This window comes from Suncus etruscus, chromosome 6 (assembly GCF_024139225.1).
Source record: "Suncus etruscus isolate mSunEtr1 chromosome 6, mSunEtr1.pri.cur, whole genome shotgun sequence".
Taxonomy (NCBI): Eukaryota; Metazoa; Chordata; class Mammalia; order Eulipotyphla; family Soricidae; genus Suncus; species Suncus etruscus.
In genome coordinates, this window is record NC_064853.1 from 99,084,862 (window position 1) to 99,107,414 (window position 22,553).

Consider the following 22,553-nt stretch of genomic DNA (forward strand, 5'->3'; position numbering starts at 1 on the left):
CCACAGATGAGTGAGACTATACAGTGTCTATCTCTTTCCCTCTGGCTTATTTCATTCAACATAATAGTTTCAATGTCCAACTATGTATAGGAAAATTTTATGACTTCCTTTTTCCTGACAGCTGCATAGTATTCCTTGTGTATATACACCACCATTTTTTATCCATTCATCTGTTGTCAGGCATCTGTGTTGTTTCCATTTTTGGCTATTGTAAATAGTGCTGCAATGAATATAGGTGTGCAGAAGGCATTTTTATATTGTATTTTTGTGTTCCTAGAGTATATCCCTAGGATTGGTATAGCTGGATAGTATGGTAAATCAATGTCCAGATTTTTAAGGAATATCCATATTGTTTTCCAAAAAGGCTGGACTAGATGGCATTTCCACCAGCAGTGAATGAGAGTTTCTTTCTTGCCTTATCCATGCTAGCAGTTGTTGTTCTTGTTCTTTATGATGTGTGCTAGTCTCTGTGGCATGAGATAATATCTCATTGTTGTTTTGATTTGCATCTACCTGATGATCAGTGACGTGGAGAATTTTTTCATGCGTCTTTTGGCTATTTGTATTTCTTCTTTGAGGAATTGTCTGTTCATTTCTTCTCCCCATTTTTTTTTGGCCAACCCTGCCATGCTCAGGGTTTACTCCTGGCTCTTCACTCAGAAATCACTCCTGGCAGGCTCAGGGGACAATTATGGAATACTGGAAATAGAACCTGGGTCTGCCCTGGGTTGGCTGTGTGCAAGGCAAATGCCCTACCACTGTGCTATTGCTCTGGCTCCTTCTCCCCATTTTTTTTGATGGGGTTAAATGCTTTTTTCTTGTTAAATTCTGTCAGTACCTTGTATATATTAGATATTACCCCCTTAACTGATGGGTATTGGGTAAATAACTTCTTCCATTCTATAGGTGGCCTTTATATTCTCTTCACTATTTTCTTTGTGGTGCAGAAGCTTCTCAGCTTAATATAGTCCCATCTCTGCTTCCACTTGTTTGGACAGTGGTGTTTTTTTTCCTTGAAGATACCTTTAGTCTCAATTTCATGGAGTGTTTTTTTTTTTGGGGGGGGGTCACACACAGCAGCTCTCAGGGATTACTCCTGACTCTATGCTGAGAAATTGTTCCTGGCAGGCACGGGGGACCATATGGGATGCCGGGATTTGAACCACCCTCCTTCCTCGTGGAAGGCTTACCTCCAGGCTATCTCTTTGACCCCTTCATGAAGTGTTTTACCTACATGTTCTTCCATATACCTTTTAGTTACAGGTCTGATATCAAGCTCTTTAATCCATTTGGATTTGACCTTTGTGCATGATGTTAGATGGAAGTCTTTCTGAGTTTGCTTTTTTGCATGTGGCTGACTAGTTGTCCTAGCATCACTTGTTGAAGGGGCTTTCCTTGCTCCATTTTGCATTTCTTGCCCCTTTATCAAAGATTAACTGATTGTATGTCTGGGGATCATCCTCTGAACACTCAAGTCTATTTCACTGATCTGTGGGTTTGTCTTATTCCAATACCATGCTGTTTTAATGACTATTGCTTTGTAGTACAATTTAAAGTTGGAGAAAGTGATGTCTCCCATCTTCTTTTCCTCAGGGTTTCTTTAGCTATTCATGGGTGTTTATTGTTACAAATAAATCTCAGGAATGTGTGATCCACTTCTCTGAAGAATGTCATGGGTATCCCTAGAGGAATTGCATTAAATCTGTACAAAGCTTTGGAGAGTTTTGCCATTTTAATGATATTAATCCTCCCAATCCATGAACAGGGTATGTGTTTCTATTTCCTTGTGTTCACTTTAATTTCTTAAAGCAGTGTTTCATAGTTTTCTATGTATAGGTCCTTCACCTCCTTAGTTAAGTTGACTCCAAGGTATTTGTGTTTGTGTGACATTAATGTGAATAGGATTGTTTGATTATCATGGGATTTAGTGTCATCTTTGTGTAGAAGTTTGGTATTAGTCTGTTAGTCTGTCTTGTCTTAAAGTAAACCTTTTATTTTGTCTTTTAAGGCTACTTTCAAGTTTGTAAAGTTTTTGGGCTGTTGTTCATCCATATTCTTCCTTCAAACCTGAAAGTGCGTCTGGCTGGGTGCAGTATTCTAGGTGAAACATTCAATTTTTGTTGAGTTTTATTACTATATCCCACTACTGCCTTCAGGACTTGAGGGTTTCTTGTGATAGTTTTGCTGTAAGTCTTAAGGATGTTTCATTGAATGTAATTTCCCTTTTTGATTTTGCTGCTTTCAGCCTTCTATCCCTATCTGTGGGATTTGTCATGACTAAGATGTATCTTGGAGTGCTTATCTTCAGATCTCTCTTGGCTGATATTCTTAGGGCATGCATGATCTGATTGCATGCATTCTTTAGCTCTGGGGTTTCTCTGTAATGATGTCATTGATTGTTGATTTATCCTGGAAATTTTCTTCCTAGGTCTCTGGGACTTCAATGATGGTTTCTATTGAGTTTATTAAAGAGTTCTATTTTTGTCTGTTCACATTATTTGAGGATTTTTTTCCATATTCTGATGATTTGCTTTAAGGCTCTTTTCCAATCTCTTCTGTTGTATAGAGTTGTTGTTCATCTCATCTTCCAGCTCACTGCTTCAATCCTCAGCTGCTATTACTCTACTGTAGAGGCTTTCCAGAGGATTTAATTTTGCCTACCAAGTTTTTCAGTCCTGCTATTTCAATTTGGAGTTTTTGATTTCTATTTTCATATTCTCTTGATTCTTACTTGTGGCTCATTCAGCTCTATCCACGCTTTCTTTGAGTTCCTTGAACATCCTCCACATTTCTTCTGTAAACTTCTTATCTGAGAGGTTAACTAGGGTGGTTGGCACTTTTCAGGTCATTAGAGCTGCCATATTCATTCTTTGTGCATGGTGTTGGCCTGTGTTGTTTCTCCATCATCACATTTGTAGTGTGATGTTTTCTACATTTTGTGCTGGGGTTCATTGACTAGGAGATATGTACCTCCACTTAGTGAAGCAGAACAGCTGAATTCCTTAAGATGAATATCTTGATCTTGCTTGCAAGATCAAGCTGGCATTAAATCCTGGCACAGATTGTCCCTTAGTATCAATAGGTACAACCCTGCAAGCCTCTGGCACATTGTGGAGGACCAGGGTATCCCCAGAACTTCATGGTCTAAGCAGGTCCCTATACTGAACTGATGGCCTGGTTGGCTAAAACTTTGCAGTGGGATCCTGCCTTTAGTGAAGTTCTTTAAATTAGCTTCTGGTGAGGCTAGCCAGGAGCATGTTTGCATTATCATTTTGCCTGGGGTATTTTTGAACACACATACCATTTCATCTCTTATTTGATGCATTTGTTCTTATTTTTATTCCAACTAGTTAAAACAAAAAACACCCTAGTGACTGTGAGACACTCCTGAATTTGAAGATATTTAGGATGGATCTTATAGGGTGACAGTAAAAGTTCAACAACCAACTGTCTGGAGCCAAGAACAGAATTTTTTTTTTTTGAAAAAAGCAGTTATTATTTGGGTTTAAATATTCCTTCGATGGTTGATTTCATATTATGGGAGGGAAGTCATTGAACATAGAATTGGAAAGACTTGAATAATGGCTCCTCTTGTGAGTGGTGAGAGCTCTGCACTCTGGTCACTGCTGGGTAAATTTTACAACCAGCCAGTCACATATGATCTGTAATCACTGATAATTCCATTACAAGGAAAGAAAATTGGCATAGTCAGTAAATCATGACCTGCTTTTGTTTCTGCTCTCCAAGATTGTTAGGAAATAACTTAATGTCTAACTAAGAGTCTGTGTGAGTTTCACATTTAAAACAAAGTCATTCTTTTTTTCTGAGCTCTAATCATATTCCTTTGCCTACTTTTCCGTTGATTTACTTACCAACTGTGAGTTTGTATAAGATATGACAGCTCAATCTTTCATCACTTTTGTTGTGCTCATTTCCTCCAGTTTTCTACTAGCTTCTCAACTCTGTTTATCATAGTCTTGGGCACATGAAAATTAATTATGTTTATGTGGCAAAATGATCAAGTTATCAATCTTTTGTTTGTGAATATTTTGTTGTTTTCATGTGAAATGCAACTGAGTCTTACATGATGACTTTGCAGCCTGTAATGCTATTGAATTTGTTTTTGGTACTAATGTGGGCAGTCTTCAGGGTTTCCTAATTTAAGATCATGTCACTGTAAACAGAGCAAGCATTGTTTTTTCCTTTCAGATGAAAATTTGAATGCATCTTATTTCTTTTACTGGCCTGGTTGTTTTGACATGTTATATAGTGATGTGTTGAATATAAGTGATGAGAACAATCATCCTTGTCTTTTTTTCCTGATCTCACAGGGCATGTGTTTAGTTTTTCACTGTTGAGAATAATGCTAGTTCAGGTCTTGCACATATGGTTTTTATTAAATTAATATTTTTATTTTTTACACCTTCCTTGAGTTTTTATAAATAATAAAATAATGTTGAATTTTGTAAAAATGTTTTCCTACATCTACTAAGATGAACATGTGCTATTATTCTTTGATTTGCTAATGTGGTACATATATTTACTGATTTGTATCTGTTCAATCATTTTTGTATCCCATGGGAGGATTGAACTTATCATGGTAAAGATTTTTTAAAATTTCATTTTGGTAAGATGTATGTTTCTAGGAATTTACCAATTTCTTCTAGATTACTTAATTGACTGGCATAGAATTATTGTTATTCATTGAATTTTTGTGATACTGATTATAATAATGTTGCTCTCTTTTCCAATTTTGTTTTAGATTTTTCTCTTTTTTCTTAGTTTAACTAAATTATTAATATTTTTACATTGAATTAACCCTCAGTTTTATTGCTCATTCTCATTGTTATGCTATTCTCTCAAAATAAATTTATTTTTTCTGTTTATAACTGGACTTAGTTTGCTCTTTTTTCTATTTATCCTGACATATCAAATTAGGTAATTTATTTCATATATTTCTTAATTTCTTTAATAGAAGTTAATTACTACCCAGTTCTCTTGGGATTAATTTCATGACTTCTCATGAGTTTTGGTATTTTTGTTTCAGTTTTAATTTTTCTTTCTTTTTTTTTTGGGGGGGGGCACACCCATTTGAAGCTCAGGGTTTACTTCTGGCTATATGCTCAGAAATTGCCCCTGGCTTGGGGGGACCATATGGGATGCCAGGAGATCTAGTGGTCCATCTTAGGTTAGCACTTGCAAGGCAGATGCCTTACCTCTAGCGCCACCTCTCCGGTCCCTCAGTTTTGATTTTCTTTATTAAATATCTCTATTTAAGCACTATGATTACAAACATGCTTGTAGTTGGGTTTTAGTTACAAAAAAGAACACCCCTCCTTACCAGTGCAACCTTCCCATGACCAATGCCCCCCAATTTCTTCTTCCCCCACCCCCTTCCTATATTCAAGACAGGCATTCTATTTCTCTCACTCACTACCATTGTCATAATAGTTGTCAGTGTAGTTATTTCTCTAACTAAACTCACCACTCTTTATGGTAAGCTTCATACTGTGGGCTGGTCCTTCCAGCTCTCATCTCTATGGTCTCTGTGTATTAATCTCACAGATGAGTAAGACTATTCTGTGTTGATCTCTCTCTCTCTCTCTGACTTATCTCACTCAGCATAACAGTTTCTATATCCATCCATGTATAGGAAAATGTCATGATTTCATTTTTTCTGAGGGCTGCATAGTATTTCCTTGTGTATATGTACCACAGTTTCCTTAGCCACTCATCTGTTGCTGGACACCTGGGTTGTTTTCAGATTTTGGCTATTGTAAATAGAACTGCAATCAATATTGTATACAGAAGGCATTTTTGTATTGTGTTTTTGTGTTTCTAGGGTATATTCTTAGGAGTGATATAGCTGGATTATATAGAAGCTCAATTTCCAGTTTTTTGAGGAATCTCTATGTTGTTTTTCATAAAGGTTGGACTAGATGGCATCCCCACCAGCAGTGAATGAGAGTTCCTTTCTTGCCACATCCAAACTAGCAGTGATTGTTCTTGTTCTTTATGATGTGTGTCAGTCTCTGTGGCATGAGATGATAATTCATTGTTGTTTTGATTTGTATTTCCTTGATATTAGTGATGTGGAGCATTTTTCATGTGTCTTTTTGGTCATTTGTATTTCTTCTTTGAGGAATTGTCTTTTCATTTCTGATTCCCATTTTTGATGGGGTTAGATGTTTTATTCTTGTTAAATTCTGTCAGTATCTTGTATATCTTAGATATTACCCCCTTATTTGATGGGTATTGGGTGAATAGTTTCTCTCATTCTGTGGGTGATCTTTGTATCCTAGTCACTATTTCCTTTGAGGTTCAGAATCTTTTCAGCTTAATATTTATTAATATTAATGTTTATCTCTGCTCCCACTTGTTTGAACAGTAGAGTTTTCTCCTTGAATATGCCCTTAGTTTCAATGTCATGGACTGTTTTACTTATGTGTTCTTCTATAAATCTTATGTTTCCAGGTAATATCAAGGTCTTTAATCCTTTTGGAATTGTCCTTTGTGCATGGTGTTAGATAGAAGTCTGAGTTTGCTTTTTTTGCATGTGGCTGACTAGTTGTCCCAGCACCACTTGTTGAAGAGGCTTTCCTTGCTCCATTTTGCATTGCGTGCCACTTTATTAAAGATTAATTGATTTATCAAAAGATTAATTGTATGTCTGGGGAACATTCTCTGAACACTCAAGTCTATTCCACTGTTCTGCTGTTCTACCTTAATTCCAATACCATGCTGTTTTAATGATTATTGTTTTGTAGTACAATTTAAAGTTGGGGAAAGTGATGTCTTCCATCTTCTTTTTCCTCAGGGTCACTTTAGCTATTCATTGGTATTTATTGTTCAAAACGAATTTCAGGAATGTTTGATTCACTTCTAGAAGAGTGTCATGGGTATCCTTAGAGGAATTACATTAAATCTGTACAAAGCTTTTAGGAGTCTTGGCATTTTAATGATGTTAATCCACCCAATCCATGAACAGACTATGTGTCTCTATTCCCTTGTGTCTTCTTTTATTTCTTGAAGCAGTGCTTTATAGTTTTCTTTGTATAGGTCCTTCACCTCCTTAGTTAAAATGACTCCAAGGTATTTGTGTTTGTGTGGTACTAATGTGAAAGGGATTACTTTTTCCTTTGTTTTTGTGACACACCCAGAGACATTCAGGTGTTACTCTTGGATGTGCACTTAGAAATCGCTCCTGGGCTGGTGAGATAGCACGGAGGTGAGGCGTTTGCCTTCCATGCAGAAAGACGGTGGTTCGAATCCCGGCATCCCATATGGTCCCCCGAGCCTGCCAGGGACGATTTCTGAGCGCAGAGCCAGGAGTAACCCCTGAGCGCTGCCGGGTGGGACCCAAAAACAAAACAACAACAACAACAAAAGAAATCGCTCCTGGTCACCCGCCGGCGCGTCCCCCCGCCTCGCATTGGGACTGGGGTCCGGTGCGGAGAGCCGCTCGTCTCGGGAGCCGGGGCGCGGCCGGAAAGGCGGCAGCCCCATCGCCCGTCCCGCATCGCATGTTCGTGGGGCACCTGGCGCTAAACCATTCGTAGACAACCTGCTTCTGGATGAGGGTTTCGTTCGTAGCAGAGCAGCTCCCTCGCTGCGATCTATTGGAAGTCAGCCCTCGACACAAGGGTTTGGAAAAAAAAAAAAAAGAAATCGCTCCTAGCAGGATTGGGGGACCATATGGGATGCTGTGGATCAAACCCAGCTCTGTCCTGGGTTGGCACCATGCAAGGCAAATGCCCTACCACTGTGCTATCACTCCAGCCCTGGAATTATTTTTGTTTGTTTATTTGTTTGTGCCACACACAGTGACACTCGGGGATTACCCCTGGCTATACACTCAGAAATCGCTCCTGGCTTGGGGGACTATATGGGATGCCATGGGATCTAACCGCAGTCCATCCTAGGTTAGCTTGTGCAAGGCTTACCGCTTGTGCCACTGCTGTGGCCCTGGGATTTTTTTTTAAATGCCCATTTCTTCTCTATCTTTATTTGCATATGAATCTATTGTTTCTAAGAGCTTTTTGGTAGAGTCTTTAAGAATTCGTATAGTATCATGTCATCTGCTAACAGTGAGAGCTTGAATTCTTTCTTTTCTATCTGGATGCCTTTGATATTTTTTTCTTGCCTAATTACTATGACAAGTAATTCCAGTACTATGTTAAATAGGAGTGGTGAGAAGAGGCAGCCTTGTCATGTACTAGATATTAGAGGAAAGGCTTTTAGTTTATACCTATGGATAATAATATTTGCCATTGGCTTTTGATAGATGGCCTTGACCTATATTGAGAAATGTTTCTTTCATTCCCATCTTGTTGAGTGTGTTTTTTTTAAATCAAGAACGGGTGTTGGTCCTTATAATATGCTTTCTCTGCATCTATTGATATGATTTTTATTTTTCTTTTGTTGATATGGTATATTATGCTGATTGATTTACATATGATAAACCATCCTTGCACCTCTGGAATGAAATATACTTGGTCATGGTGTATGACCTTCTTGATGAGGTGTTGGATCCTATTTGCCAGTATTTTGTTGAGGTCTCTGCATCTGTGTTCATCAGGGATATTGGCTCACGGTTTTCTTTTTTGGTGGCATCTCTGTCTGCTTTTGGTATCAAGGTGATGTTAGATTCATAATAACTACTTGGTTAATGTTTCTGTTTCTTCAATTTCCTGGAAGAGCCTGAAAAATATTGGTATTAAGTCCTTTTGAAAGGTTTGAAAGAATTTTTTTAGTGATTCATCTGGGCCTGGGCTTTTGGTTTTGGGAAGACTTTTGATTACCATTTTAATTTCTTTGATAGTGATGGATTGTAGTGTATGCCAATTGCAGTATATGCTATAGAAATGTTTTTTGCCTGTCGTCCCAGGTGGGGGCGATGAAGGAGGAAATAAATAGCTTGTTGGGGAGGCATAAGGGGCTTTTGTGGCAGAGCTGCTGGTTCGGTTTGCTTTTTGGAGCTGGCTTCAAACTGACAAAAGACTCTCTTTGCTGAACCTTTGGTCCCCTAATCTTTTGTCTGTGTGGATTATTTACTCCGGATATTATTACCAAGGTCTCCCCCAAAATGGGGGACGGAAGAATGGGATTTAATTTATCCTTCTGGGAGCTATTTATGGACTCAGAAACAATCAATAAGGAGTTCAACTTCCACCAACAATGGATCTATATCTATATCTATACTAGATCATCCTGATTCAACTGTGGAAGATTGTAAGAGTTCAAGAATTTGTCCATTTCTTCCAGGTGCTCATGTTTTGTGGCATAGAGTTTTCAAAGTAGTCTTTGATTACCCTATGAATCTCAGTAGTATTTGTAGTGCTATCCCCCTTTTTATTTCTAATCCAGTTTATTAAGTTTAGCTCTCTCCCTTTCTTTGTGAGTTTTGCTACTGGTTTATCAATTTTGTTTATTTTTTCAAAGAACCAACTTTTGCTTTTGTTGACCTTTTGAATTGTTTTTTTGGATTTCCACTTTATTAATTTCTGCTTTAAGCTTTGTTATTTTCTTTTACCTACCTATTTTTAGTTCATTTTATTGGTCATTTTCTAATTTATAAGCTGTGTCATTAATTTATTAATGTAACCTCTTTCTTTCTTCCTAATGTGTAATTGCAAAGTTATATATTTTCCTCTTAGTACTGCTTTTTGCTGTTGTCCCACAAATTCTGATATTTTGCATCTTCATTTGCATTTGTTTCAGGAATCTTTTATTTTCCTCTTTGATTTCATCTTTGACCCACTGGTTCTTCAGTAGTGAACTATTTAATTTTCATATTTTGAAGTTTTTCTTCTGTGTCCCTTTGTAGTTCACTTCTACTTTCAGTGCATTGTGATCTGAGAAGGTAGTCTGTACAATTTCTGTACTCTTGATTTTGTGGAGGTATTTCTTTTTACTTTCTTTCTTTCTTTTTTTTTTTTTTTACAGGCCAGCATGTAGTCTAACCATGTGCACTGGAGAAGAATGTATATCTAGTTTTCTGGGGGTGGCAAGTCCTTTATATATTCACTAGGCCACTTTCTTCCATTTTCCCTTTTAGAGCTAGTATATTCTTGTTAGGTTTTTATCCTGGTTGACCTATCAGGAGGTGACAGGGCAGTGTTGAGGTCTTTCACTATTATTTTGTTGCTATTGCTGTCTTCCTTCAGATTTGTCAACAATTGTATTCAATATTTTGCTGGTCCCTCATTAGGTGTGTATATTTCAGCTTTTTGATCATTTTGCCACTCTGTGTGTCTTGTTTTTGTTTTTTGGGTCACACCCGGCAGTGCTCAGGGGTTACTCCTGGCTCTATGCTCAGAAATTGCTCCTGGCAGGCTCAAGGGACCATATGGGATGCAGGGATTCGAACCATCATCCTTCTGCAAGCAAGGCAAATACCCTACACTGTGCTATCTCTCTGGCCCCATCAGTCTGTCTTTTAAGGCTAGTTTTGAGTCAGTAAAGTTACTGGGCTGTTGTTCATCCATGAAAATATATATTCTTCCTTCAAACCTAAAAGTGAGTCTGGCTGGGTGCAGTATTCTAGGTAAAACATTCATTTCATTGCTTTTTATCACTATATCCCACCACTGCTTTCAGGGCTTGAGGGTTTCTTGTGATAGGTTTGCTGTAAATCTTAAGGATGCTTCATTGAATGTAATTTCCCTTTTTGATTTTACTGCTTTCAGCCTTCTATCCCTACCTATGGAATTGTCATTGTGACTAAGATGTGTCTTGGGTTCCTTATCATAGAATCTCTCTTGGCTTGGATTCTTGGGGCATGCATGAACTGATTGCATGCATTCTTTAGCTCTGGAGTTTCTCTGTAAATGATATCTTTGACTGTCGATTCATATGGGGATTTTCTTCCTAGGTCTCTGGAACTACAATGATTTTTATGTTGTTTTTGTTGAGTTTATCAAAGACTTCTAATTTTGTTTGTTCACATTATTTAAGAATTTTTTCCATATTCTGATAATTTGCTTTAAGGTTTTTTCCAATTTCTTCTGTTGTATGGAGTTGTTATTCATCTCATCTTCCAGCTTACTGATTCAGACATTAGTTGCTATTACTCTGTTGCAGAGGCTTTCCAGAGGTTTTTCATTTTGCCTTCAAGTTTTCAATCCTGTTATTTCAGTTTGTAGTTTTCTGATATTTATTTTTGTATCATCCTATTTATTATTTGTGGTTCATTCAGTTTGATCAATACTTTCTTTTGAGTTATATGAGGATCCTCCATATTTCTTCTGTAAACCCTTATCTGAGAGGCTAAAGAGGTGGTTGACACTTCATTCTCTATGCATGCTGTTGGCCTGTAGTGTTTTCCTATTGTCACATACAAGTATGTGTTTCTACTAGTTGTGATGGTCTCATTGGCTAGAAGAAAGTGGTGCATCCAAGCTGCTCTTGTTTGCCCTTTGTGGGTGGAGACAGCCTACCTTGCTGATGTGCCCTTAGAAGATGTATTGGCTGAGGTGTTTCACAGCCACCTCATGGAGCTGTGCAGAGAGCAGAGCAGGGAACAGAGCAGAGGCCTTTACGTTTTATTTTTTCTCACAATAATTTTTGAGTTCCCTTTGATTTTTTCTTTGACCCATTGGCTATTTTGGATTATGTTGTTTTTATTTTCCTAATATGTGATTTTTTAGTTTCCCTCTAGCTATTGATTTTTGCTTTAGTATATTGTTAGAAAACTTTAACTTTTCAATCATCAAGACTTGATTTTTTTGGCTAATACATGAGTTATTCTGGATAATACTTTTTGTCTGGTTGAGATAAAGGTATATTTTGCTATTTTGGGATAGTATGTGTTGTACATATTTGTAGTTCTAGTTAGTCTATATGCTTATTAAACCCATTTCATTATTGATTATCTATCATAACTTGTTTGGGGGACATAATTGCTCATTCTCAGGACTTACTCCTGATTCTATGCTTCTGGATCACTCTTGGAAGGGTTAGGAGAACTATATGAGGTACTGGAGATCAAACCTGGGTTGACTCAAACAAGGCAGGTGGTCTACCATTGTACTGTTTTGGCTAGTCCCACCCAACCTTTTTGTAAGGATGTTGTTTACACATAAGATTTCTTTCCAGCATTTGGGGCCGGAGAGATAGCATGGAGGTAAGGCATTTGCCTTTCATGCAGAAGGTCATCGGTTCAAATTCCAGCATCTCATATGGTTCCCCGAGCCTGCCAGGAGTGATTTCTGAGCATGGAGCCAGGAGTAACCCCTGAGCGCTGCTGGATGTGACCCAAAAGCTCCCCCCTCCAAAAAAAAAATTTCTTTCCAGCATTTGACTATGAGTCTCTGTTTACCCTAACTCTTCAGAGGTGTCTCTTTCAGAGAGCATACAACTGGAGTTAGTTTTCTGGTCACTCCTGCCACTTTCTATCTCTCTCCTTTTTTTTTTTTTTTTTTTTTGGTTTTTGGGTCACACCCGGCTGTGCTCAGGGGTTACTCCTGGCTGTCTGCTCAGAAATAGCTCCTAGCAGGCACGGGGGACCATATGGGACACCGGGATTCGAACCAATCACCTTAGGTCCTGGATCGGCTGCTTGCAAGGCAAACACCGCTGTACTATCTCTCCAGGCCCTGTATCTCTTAATTGTTGAGTTCAGGCAATTGAATGAGATTATTGAAGTAAAGTTTATTGCCAAAATTTTTATAGAAGCTATGATTGTTTGTGAAATTTTTCTTGTCTTTTAAAGAAACTCCTATAATTCATTTTGCAAAAGTGTTTTCAAAATTATGAACTTCCTAAATTGTTACTTGCCTATGAAGCTTTGTATCATTTTTTTCAAATCTGAAAGATAATTTAGTTGAATAGAGTATTCTTGGTGAAGTGTTCATGTCATTGACATTTCATTGTTTTGTTTTAACTTATATCTCACTCTTCTGGTTTATAGAGTTTCCTTTGATAGATTTGTTATGATTGTTTTTCTTGGCTACACCTTTGGATGCTTAGGGTTTACTTTTGGCTTTGCACAGGGATCACTTCTGGTGGGCTTAGGGGACCATATAGGATGCTGGAGGTCCAATCCAGGTCAGCTACATGCAAGGCAAGTGCTCTACTTGAAGTAATTTCTCTCTGCCCACTTACTGTGACTCTTACAGGAGTTCCTTTTTATGCAAGCTCTTTTGATCTTGTTGCTTTCATTATTTTTCCCCCTTTTTTTTTTTTTAAAAAAAATTTAGATTACAATGTCATTACAATGTATAAAAGTCTTTCTTTTGTGTTTGTTTTCATTAGGACCCTTTGAACATCTTGGTTGTCGGAGCATGCATTCCTAAACTCTAGGAAATTATTATCTAAGATCTATTTGACTAGTGTTTCTTTGTTGAATTTATTCTCTGGTTCCTCAAGGACTCTGATGATTCTTATATTTTTATCTTGATCTCATCCCCTAGTTCTCTATTTATTTATGTTTAGATACTTTACCCTCTTCTGTTATTTTATTGAAGTTTCTGCATTTTATCTTGGATCTCACCCATTTTTTCTTCAGTTTATATTACTATACTGTGGAGATCTACTGAATTTTTATTTCACCCAACATACTCTTCATTTCTGTCACTTCTGATTGTAGTTTTCTCATCTCTGCTTTCATACTTTATTGTGCTTACCGACTACTTGTATCATCATCTCTTTGAGCCCATTGAACAGCCTCATTACAGTATCTCTATTGTTCAAGAGATTACAGAATTGTTTAATAATGGTAGAATTTTTATGTTTTTGTCTTTACTTATTGAGCTTGGAGAACTTCCTCTTTGTGTCTGCTGTGTTCTAAGGGTGAATCTTTGTAGTTTACTCTGAGGGCTTTGTATGAATATTACTCTTTTCCTTTCCTTCTGGTTCTAATTTAGCAATACATGCGATGCATGAAGTACAATGAATAAAGCTGTTACATCGATGTTTATATGGCCATGTGGTTCACAGTATAAGCAATGGCAAACAGAATTATAGGTGTGGATGTGAATGTAACCTGGGAAGTTATGAGAAAGCAGAAGGTTTGTGGTCTGGATGCTGAGATAGACCATATTTTTGTGATTAATATTTAGCCCACCTAGAATTTAATTTGGTTTAAGCTATGAATAAGGTTGAAATTAATATATATTTTATAAATATATATATTTCAGTCAACTCATTACTGTTTAAACACCATGAGCCAACTTTCTCTCTACAATTCCTTTTCCCTCACCTTTGCATTTCCTACTCTTTTCACTTCTTTCTGCCTAAACTAAACTATCATTATTAAATTCCTGTAGCTTGGTAATTTATATTATCATCTATCCAATAACCCATTGGATACACTTTTATTTTTTCTTCAGAAAGCAGAATGGAAGAGAAAAATGAAGGAACTGCAAGAGGCGCACACAACTCAGAAGAAAGAGGTAAAGTTCCCTGGGGGGGTCAGGGCCTGACTCAGGTTCCCATGACTCATTTTTCAGTTATTCCATTTTCACTCTGTATGTAAACAGCCTTGATCCAATTGGCAAATATTTTGAGGCTGATATTGATCCTGGCTGCTGATCCCTATAAACCAGAGAGGTCAGCTTTTCAGGCAGCCACTTCCTTAGCTAAGAGCAGCAGTTTGCAGGCCTTCTCTTCTGAGCCACCTCATTTCCCTGGGGTTCACTCTGATGATTTTGAGTTTGGGCTATTTTTTGAAATACCACCCAGGTGTCTGTGGGCCTCTGGAGCTCTTCAGAGGGAGCCTAATAGAAGGGCTTTGTAATGGATTCAGGTGAGCAATGAGCAGCAGGTCTCAGGACAGAGGAAATAGCTTCTGTGAAACCCTCTGAGGGGGAAACAAGTTGGGGAAGAAGCTTATTGGTCAGAGTCCTAGATTCTGCCTGCAGGAAGTTTACCAAAGGAAAGTGCTCAGATCTTTACCTAGCACTTGGTAGACATCCCCTACTCCAGAACTCACCCATGGCATGATCTGATCATCACACCTTTTGAAATGATTTTTATCATTTATCAGTTTATGGTGAAAGCCGGGATGCTCTGTTAGTTACTCTGAGAGAACTCTCACTTGTATGCTGACTTCATCCACTTTTTTTTATATCTCCTACCCCACATGTGACCAATTTAGTGCTTTCTGACATTTTCCCTAGAGTTTCTTTATGCAAATTTAAACCAGTAATCTCTTCTCCTTTCTGCTCTTACACCATGGGTATCTTGTTACTACAATTCTCTCAATTCTTATATTCACCTGAGAGCATTCATTAGATGATTTTTGACTGTTCTTTAGTGCATGGGAGGGGAAGGTGTTTACACCAGAACAGAAATCCCCTTTTCCCTGATCTTTAGGGCCTGTATTCTATTTTTGTTTGCTTATTTTTGGTTAATATCTGATGATGCTTAGGGGTTACTACATTTAGGAGTTAGTCTTGGCTCTACATTCAAGAATTACTCCTGGTGGTGCTTGGGGGACCACATGGGAAGCTGGGAACTGAACCTGGGTCAGCCACATGTAAATGCCCTTCCCACTATACTATTCCTCTAGCCTCCTGTATTACATTATTATTGCTTCTCAAGCACTCACATATTATTCTTCTCAGCCACCATGTTCTCAGGCATTCCCAATCTGGAGACACCCTTCCTTTATAGAAAGCTCCCTTTCCATTGAGTCAAACTATCTATACCTTACTTCCGGGAAAACCTGGCCACATTTGCCTGAAGCCATAGATCCTACTGACATTGGGCACTCATGGTGTCTGTAGGCATCGAATTGACTGATTACCTCATCTATACTCCCAGCTGCAGGAGGAGAATGAGAGGCTACAGGCCTCACTGTCTCAGGATCAGAGGATTGCCACTGCCCAAGCCCAGCTCCAGATTGACATACTGCGAAGTAGGCTGCAGGAGCAGGCTAGGCTCATTGCTTCCCAGGAGCAGATGGTAGGTTTTCCCACTCCCTATTGGGTCAGGGTGAGGTCTGGTCTTCATGATATTCCTCTGGAATCATGGCATTGGCCTCTTTCATGGGGCTTCTTGAGAAAGAGAAGAATCATCAAGAGTGAGGGGCACAAAAGTGAGAAGTGCTTTTGCTGCCTCCCATCAGCTGAGGACAGATCAGTGGTCCTCAGATACTACAAGTGGGATCACCTGCTTCCTTGGTGACTGGGCTTAAATGATGTGACTGCACTTCTGGTAAAGTTGACTCCTCATCTTCATCTGACAGACAGGCTGGTGGGATCATGTGGCTCCCTCAATGCCACATGGGACACAGGAGATGATGTGGTGCACCTTACCTGTAGGGGTACTCACACATCAAGTTTACACTACCCCTTTCAATCACATAAGTACATGTGAGGAAAGGTTCTTTCTCCCCAGGTACCCCTGTCCTGAAACCTGTCCCTGTGATCCTCACCCTATTGCCTATGATCTTTCGCTTAGCCTGAGTTCAGCCACCCCTTCTGCAGAAAAGGGTTTCCTTTGCCCTCACTGAATCTTCTTAAGACCGCAGGTCTTGCTGTCACCTCATTATAGCTTTACTGGACTGGCACCTGGCTCCTCTGCCTATTCCTAAAACCCTTTCTAGTGTGTGGGGCAGTCTTTTTTCTTAGCCATGCTTTATCCAGACATACTCCTTTCTGACTTCATCCCATTTAGAACTTCCCTGCTCTGCAGGTATCTCCTTACATCACCCAGACCTATCTCAAATTGTCTCTTCCAGGAACCCGCTGGCTTAACACAACAAAGTAAGGTAATGGGGGATTATTTTTATGGTCACATCAAGAGGTGACAGATGGCCTTACTGAGCAGAAAAATAATGTCACTGAAAGTTTAGATGTGTCTACATATGTGCATGCATGCGTGCATGCATGTTTGTGTGTACTGGGAATTAAATCTAGGACCTCACACATAAGCCAAATGTGTTCTACTACTGCAAAACATGCTGGTCCCAGACTTTTCCCTTTTACTATCTTTAGTGTTGACACTTATGCTCAGGCTTGTATGCAACTTTGTAAGATAACTGCCATTGGTACAACCATCACAACTATATTTAATAAGAGAAATTGCTTAAAATCCCCCCTCCTTTATATAAAATATAAAGTTTATATTTGATCAAAGCTTTACCATATGGGCCACTCTAGCTGCAAGAAAGATTTAAAGATAAATTTGTCTTAGAGCCTCTAAAATAGACTGGAAAAATAAAGAATGAAAATAAATGGACATCATTAGATAATTAGAAACTAGTTAACGCAGAGGATTGCATCATAAGGATGCAGACAACATCTCACTGGCTCAAGGTAAGAAAGAAGCTGAGCCTGGAATGATGTGGAAGTCAACATGAGGTGGTCAGACTTGACTTTGCTTGACTAAAGACAAACCTCTATTCTATTGTCTTTATGTATTGCTAAACAAACAAGCAAGCAGATAAAGAAAACTCAAATCAGTAGGTTGTCAGTAACTCTTGATGTCTCACATTTCCTGTCCAGATTCTTTGCCCAAACATGGGTGCTCAGCCCTGACTGTGCTGATGGGGTTACATAGGGTAATATGAGGTCAGGAGTCACTTCCACCACAACTGTGTGGAGAAGAGGCTTATTCTGGGAAGGGATGCAGATGCCCATGAATGCCTACCCCAGGAAGGCACCCTACCCTGGCCTTTTCCCATTTGTTGTCCTCAGTTCTAAACTACTTTGCTTCTGGGGGGCTCTTGCCCTTTAACTCAGGCTCACTCTGGAGGAGATGCTCTTGCCTCCCAGCTACAGGGAATAGAGCCTGATTCTGATTCAGCCTTGGTGCACTGAGTGCTGGGGGCTTGTGGGATGTTCTATTTCCAGTTCCCAGTGGGCAGCCAGTATGGAAACCAACTACTCCCTCTTCATGGTACTTAGTAAGCCTTTGCTTAGAGCAGAGTTCCTGATGCTCTATCTGCTCCCTTCCCATTTTTGCAGATCCAGACTCTGACCCGAAAGAAGGCAGAGGGTAAGTCTGCCCAGTGCTGCTGTGCGTCCTTCTCTCTCCTGATCTCCTATCAACCCAGACAGATTACAGAATGGGATGGGGTAGCACCCACTCATGTGGGGTCAGGATCTCTGTGAAAGATGATCCCAGTCTGGTGTTGGCCTTGATGGTCTTCCATGCAGCTGTGAGGAGTTAATTATTTTAGGTGGAGGAGATGGGTGGAAGCTGAAGATGAAGTGATGGCATGGTTGAGCTCTTTGACTCAGCAGACCTGTGGGGTGGGCCTCATAGGTGCTACGATCTTGTAAGATGCCTCCAGATCTGTGAATATTGCCTGTGTAGATGCATTTTGGGAGGGTCTGATGATCTTGTGCATATGTACTGGAATGCAGGGGCAGTTGACAAAAGGTCACAGTTGTCCAACAGAGTTCCTATGTCTTCCCCAAGTGCCTTCCTACTCCACTGTCCTGTGGTCTGTCTGTAGGACTCCTTTCTGCCATTTATTACAAATTCATGAGCCTTCCCATCCCCTGATATGAGACTCAATATTTCTTTCCCTGCTTGGTGTGCAGCCAGGTGGCCTCTGCCCCTGTAACCTCAGCTTCTTAGTGTTGGGAAGGTCATTCCTAATTTTGGAACACTATGTGCTGTCTGTCATGTCTCTTTTCACTATCCCTGGGCCTTTCAGTGGCTGAGTGTCTGTCTTCCTTTCCTAGACAGGAGACCAGAGATTGAAGGGTTTGTGTGTGTGCAATCAGTGGGGACAGAGCAGACATGAGAGATTCTTCTCTGTCCCCAAAACCTTGCTTTGTGAAAACTCCTCAAACCTCTCAGAGAGAACCCTCAGCAGAACTTGCTAACATAGTGTCCCCACTTCTTGAGAGATTGGGCTGGGGTGTGTGGGGGGCATGGGAGCCTCTAACTGGTATTCCTCTTTCCAGAGACTCCTGAGGGTCCGAAGGCTGTGGACATGGAAGAAGAGTCTTCTGAAGAAGGTGGGGTCTTGTTTTCTTCTAATGCATAAAACTGTGCTTTCACGGTGTGGCTTGCCTTGATGAATTGTGGGTGGACAACCAGAGAAAGGGTACCAGGAAGCTTAAACACATATTTAAACACATATTAAACACCTATTAGGTGTCAGGCATATTACACATAGTCACTAGCACTCATCTGCTCAGTCTGATGGGCAACCCCAAGCTCAGAGATGATAGGTGACTTGCCCAGAGTCACATTGCTGGTAGTGTTGGAGTCAGGGTTTGGAATGAGGCCTGATGCAGGGCCTGATCTTTGTACCTGCCCACTATTCCCACCCACTCTCACCTGGAGGCAGAGATACAATAGGGAGGACTGGTTTCATTGGCTTAAAAATGACCTTTCCTGCTTTTTTTGGGGGGGAGGGGATGAGGGTCATGCTCAGCCATGCACAGGGCTTATGGTCCTGTGCTTGGTAGTGTGTTGGGGAACTATAGGCAATGCTGAGGATCAGATATAGATCGACTCACTGAACTATTTCTCTGGCCCAACTTGTCCTGTTTTAATATTGGGGCGTGGGTGAACCATACCTGGCATGCTGACCAAAGTGTATGGACGATCAAACTCAGGGCTTCAAACATACAAGGTATGTGTTCTACTGCTTGTATCATCATCCTGGATTGGCCTCTGCAGTTTGATGTGAGGTCAGAGTAAACAGAATGCTTACCAGGGTCATCTGAAATCCACGACTCCCTCTTAGTGCAGGCACCTGGTGGTTCCATTCACTCCACTCAGCTCTCACTGCAATATCCATAACTCTCAACAGATGTGTCCAGGGATGCAAAAGATACATTAAAATGAAATGGCTCCATTGTCTACTTCAGCCAAATGTGGTTGTTTCAGAGCACCCCCACAGATAATTCAAGGAAAGGGTTGTCTTTGTGTCAGTGAAGTGTTCATTATGGCCCACCTTTTATTTGATAAAAATTTTATTTTAATATATTTTTTAACTTTTGAGATCACTCTACACATTTTTTAGGAAAGAAAGGAAATAAAGAATGTGAATCATGAGGGTCCCTCTTGCTGGGCCATCCAGTTCAACCTAGAAGGAGTCTAGCTGGTGGTTTCTTCAATATCTTTCCAAAGAGATGGTGTCAGCACAGCACACACGTGATACACATTTTCCCTGGTCACAGTGAAAACACACTGTGCATATTGTTCTGTGGTTATGAACATTTATTTGGAAAATAATTTTTTTGTCCCTTTATGTGGAACTACTTTATCTTTTAAGGGCTTTGTGGGATGTGATTAGATGAACAAGTGAAAATTGACTTAACCAGCTCTCTGCTAGCCTCCATCTCTGCACATTTAGAACGTAGTAAGAAAACTTAGAGTAATGGGAAACTGGGGAACAATATCTGTTTTCTAAAACAAAATTCTCAGGTGCTGGAATCAAATCATCCAGTAGGGAGTATGGGGTTGTAGAGAGGAGCAGAAGATTGGGAAGAAGAAGGGAGTCTACTGTGAGCACCCCCTATTACAGGGATGTTTCCATAGGCATCAGTTGGGAGTATTAGAAATGCAGATTTGCACATTCTATTTAAAAACTAGAGTTTTCAATTTTGATCCTTGGATCATAACTGGCAGTGCACAGGGGTTACTCTTGGCTTTGCACTCAGATATTACTCCTATTAGACTCAGGGTACCATATGAGATGCTGAGGATTGAAACTGGAGGAATCACGTGCAAAACAAAACCTTTACCCGCTGTACTATCATTCTAATCTCAGGCTTGCACTTTCTTTATATCATCTTCCCCACACAGAACAGAACTGGTCTGGGGAGTAGAAACCAGCTTTTTTCAGGTTTCCTCATAGCTATTCTGAACTCTTGGCCAAGTTTGAGAACCACTGGAATAGTGACTCTCTTTAATTGGAACAACAGTTCTATAAGTTTTTAGAATAAGGTTCTCTAAGAAGACATGCCGGGAACAGCAACAGACACTGTACAGTATGGAAGCAGAGATAGCAGGGAATGTGTATCAATTGTGGTCAAAGCTTCCAGGCAATTGAGGTTGAAGCTCACGGCCCAGTGCAAGCTCTCTTCAGCATAGTTGCTTGGTGACAGAAAGGCTTGTTAAAACAGACTACTAGAGCTAGAGAACCCATTCTTACTGCATGCTTTGTGTGTGGAAGACCCAGGTTCACCCTTGGCACTTCATGGCCCTCAAAATACCACGAGGAGTAGTCCCTAAGACCTTAAGTACAGTGCCAGGAGTAGTCCCTGAGATCCCAAGCACAGAGTAATTCAGAGTAATCCCTGAGTAGCATTTGGATTAGCTCAACTCACTGCTCCCCACTTTCCCTGATCTCTCTGTAGAAAGTCCCCAACAAATTATCAACACTATTACTAGAATTTTGACTCAGTTGGTTTGGAGTGGGAAGAATCTTCATTTCTGAGAGTATCTGGGTGATGTCCATACTGTGACAGGAAAAGGGGGCCATCCAATCTTTAGGAAAATGCAAATCAAAATCACAATGAGAGATTGAAGTAAAAATACAGCAGGTGGAAAGGGCACTTGCCATATATTTGACTGACACAATTATCCCAGATCCCCAGCAACCCATATTGTCCCATGAGCACTGTCTGAGTGATTGTGATCCAGAGCATAGAGTCAGGAGTGAGTTCTGAGCAAAACAAGGTATGTCCAAAACAAAAATAAAAACATTAAAAAAACAATAAACAAACAAACAAAAATAAGAGCAAAAAAGAAAACCCCAATGAGGTATCACCTCACACTTGTGGGAATCTTCAAAAGGACTAGAGACAACTCCTCCTGAGGAGGATGTGGAGAAAAGGGAAACCCCAGCACTGTTGATATACTGTCAATTGGTGTAGTCTCTGGAAAGCATGATGAAGGGCTCTTATACATTCTTTTTGTTGTCATTGTTTTTGGCCACACCTGGTTATAACCAGAGGTTATTCATTAATTAATGGTGATGATTCTTGGGAGACCATATGGAATACTGGGGATTGAACCTGAGTCAGTCCCATGCAAGTCAAACATTCTACCGCTTTACTATCACTCTAGCCCATAAAACATTTAAGAGAACTGTCACATGATCTCACCTTTAAAAATTCATCCTAGGGAAATAGAAATCTTTAGTTAAAGTGAAATCTGCATGCCCATGCATTATTTACAAAAGCCCAGGCCTGGGCACTGTCAAGAGCTCCTTGATGAATAGATGGCTAAAGGAGTTGTGTTTTTTTTTTTTTTTTTTTTTTTGGTTTTTGGGCCACACCCTGTGACGCTCAGGGGTTACTCCTGGCTATGCACTCAGAAGTTGCTCCTGGCTTCTTGGGGGACCATATGGGGCACCGGGGGATCGAACCGCGGTCCGTCCTAGGCTAGCGCAGGCAAGGCAGGCACCTTACCTCCAGCGCCACCGCCCGGCCCCAGGAGTTGTGGTTTCTGTGTATACCGTGGAATATTACTCAGTTGTAAGAAACAAGGTGGTCCACCATTAGCGATAACATAGACAGGCCTTGAGGATATTATGCTAAGTGAAATAATTAGTCAAAAACAAAAAAAAATCACATATATGTAAAACTTTAAAACAATTCATGGAAAAGAATCTGATTTGTGGGTATTAGATGTGG

At 39.9% G+C, this 22,553-nt stretch overlaps 1 protein-coding gene across 1 annotated transcript in view; it reads left to right on the forward strand.

Annotated features, from left to right (window-relative positions):
• Nucleotides 1-22,553, forward strand: part of DZIP1L (DAZ interacting zinc finger protein 1 like) — a 56,235-nt gene that overhangs the window by 24,587 nt on the left and 9,095 nt on the right. Inside the window, exons 6-9 of the mRNA XM_049775611.1 lie at nucleotides 14,331-14,393; nucleotides 15,766-15,906; nucleotides 17,913-17,943; nucleotides 18,864-18,917. Of these exons, the coding sequence (XP_049631568.1) occupies nucleotides 14,331-14,393; nucleotides 15,766-15,906; nucleotides 17,913-17,943; nucleotides 18,864-18,917 (289 nt within the window). The remainder of the gene's footprint in view (nucleotides 1-14,330; nucleotides 14,394-15,765; nucleotides 15,907-17,912; nucleotides 17,944-18,863; nucleotides 18,918-22,553) is intronic.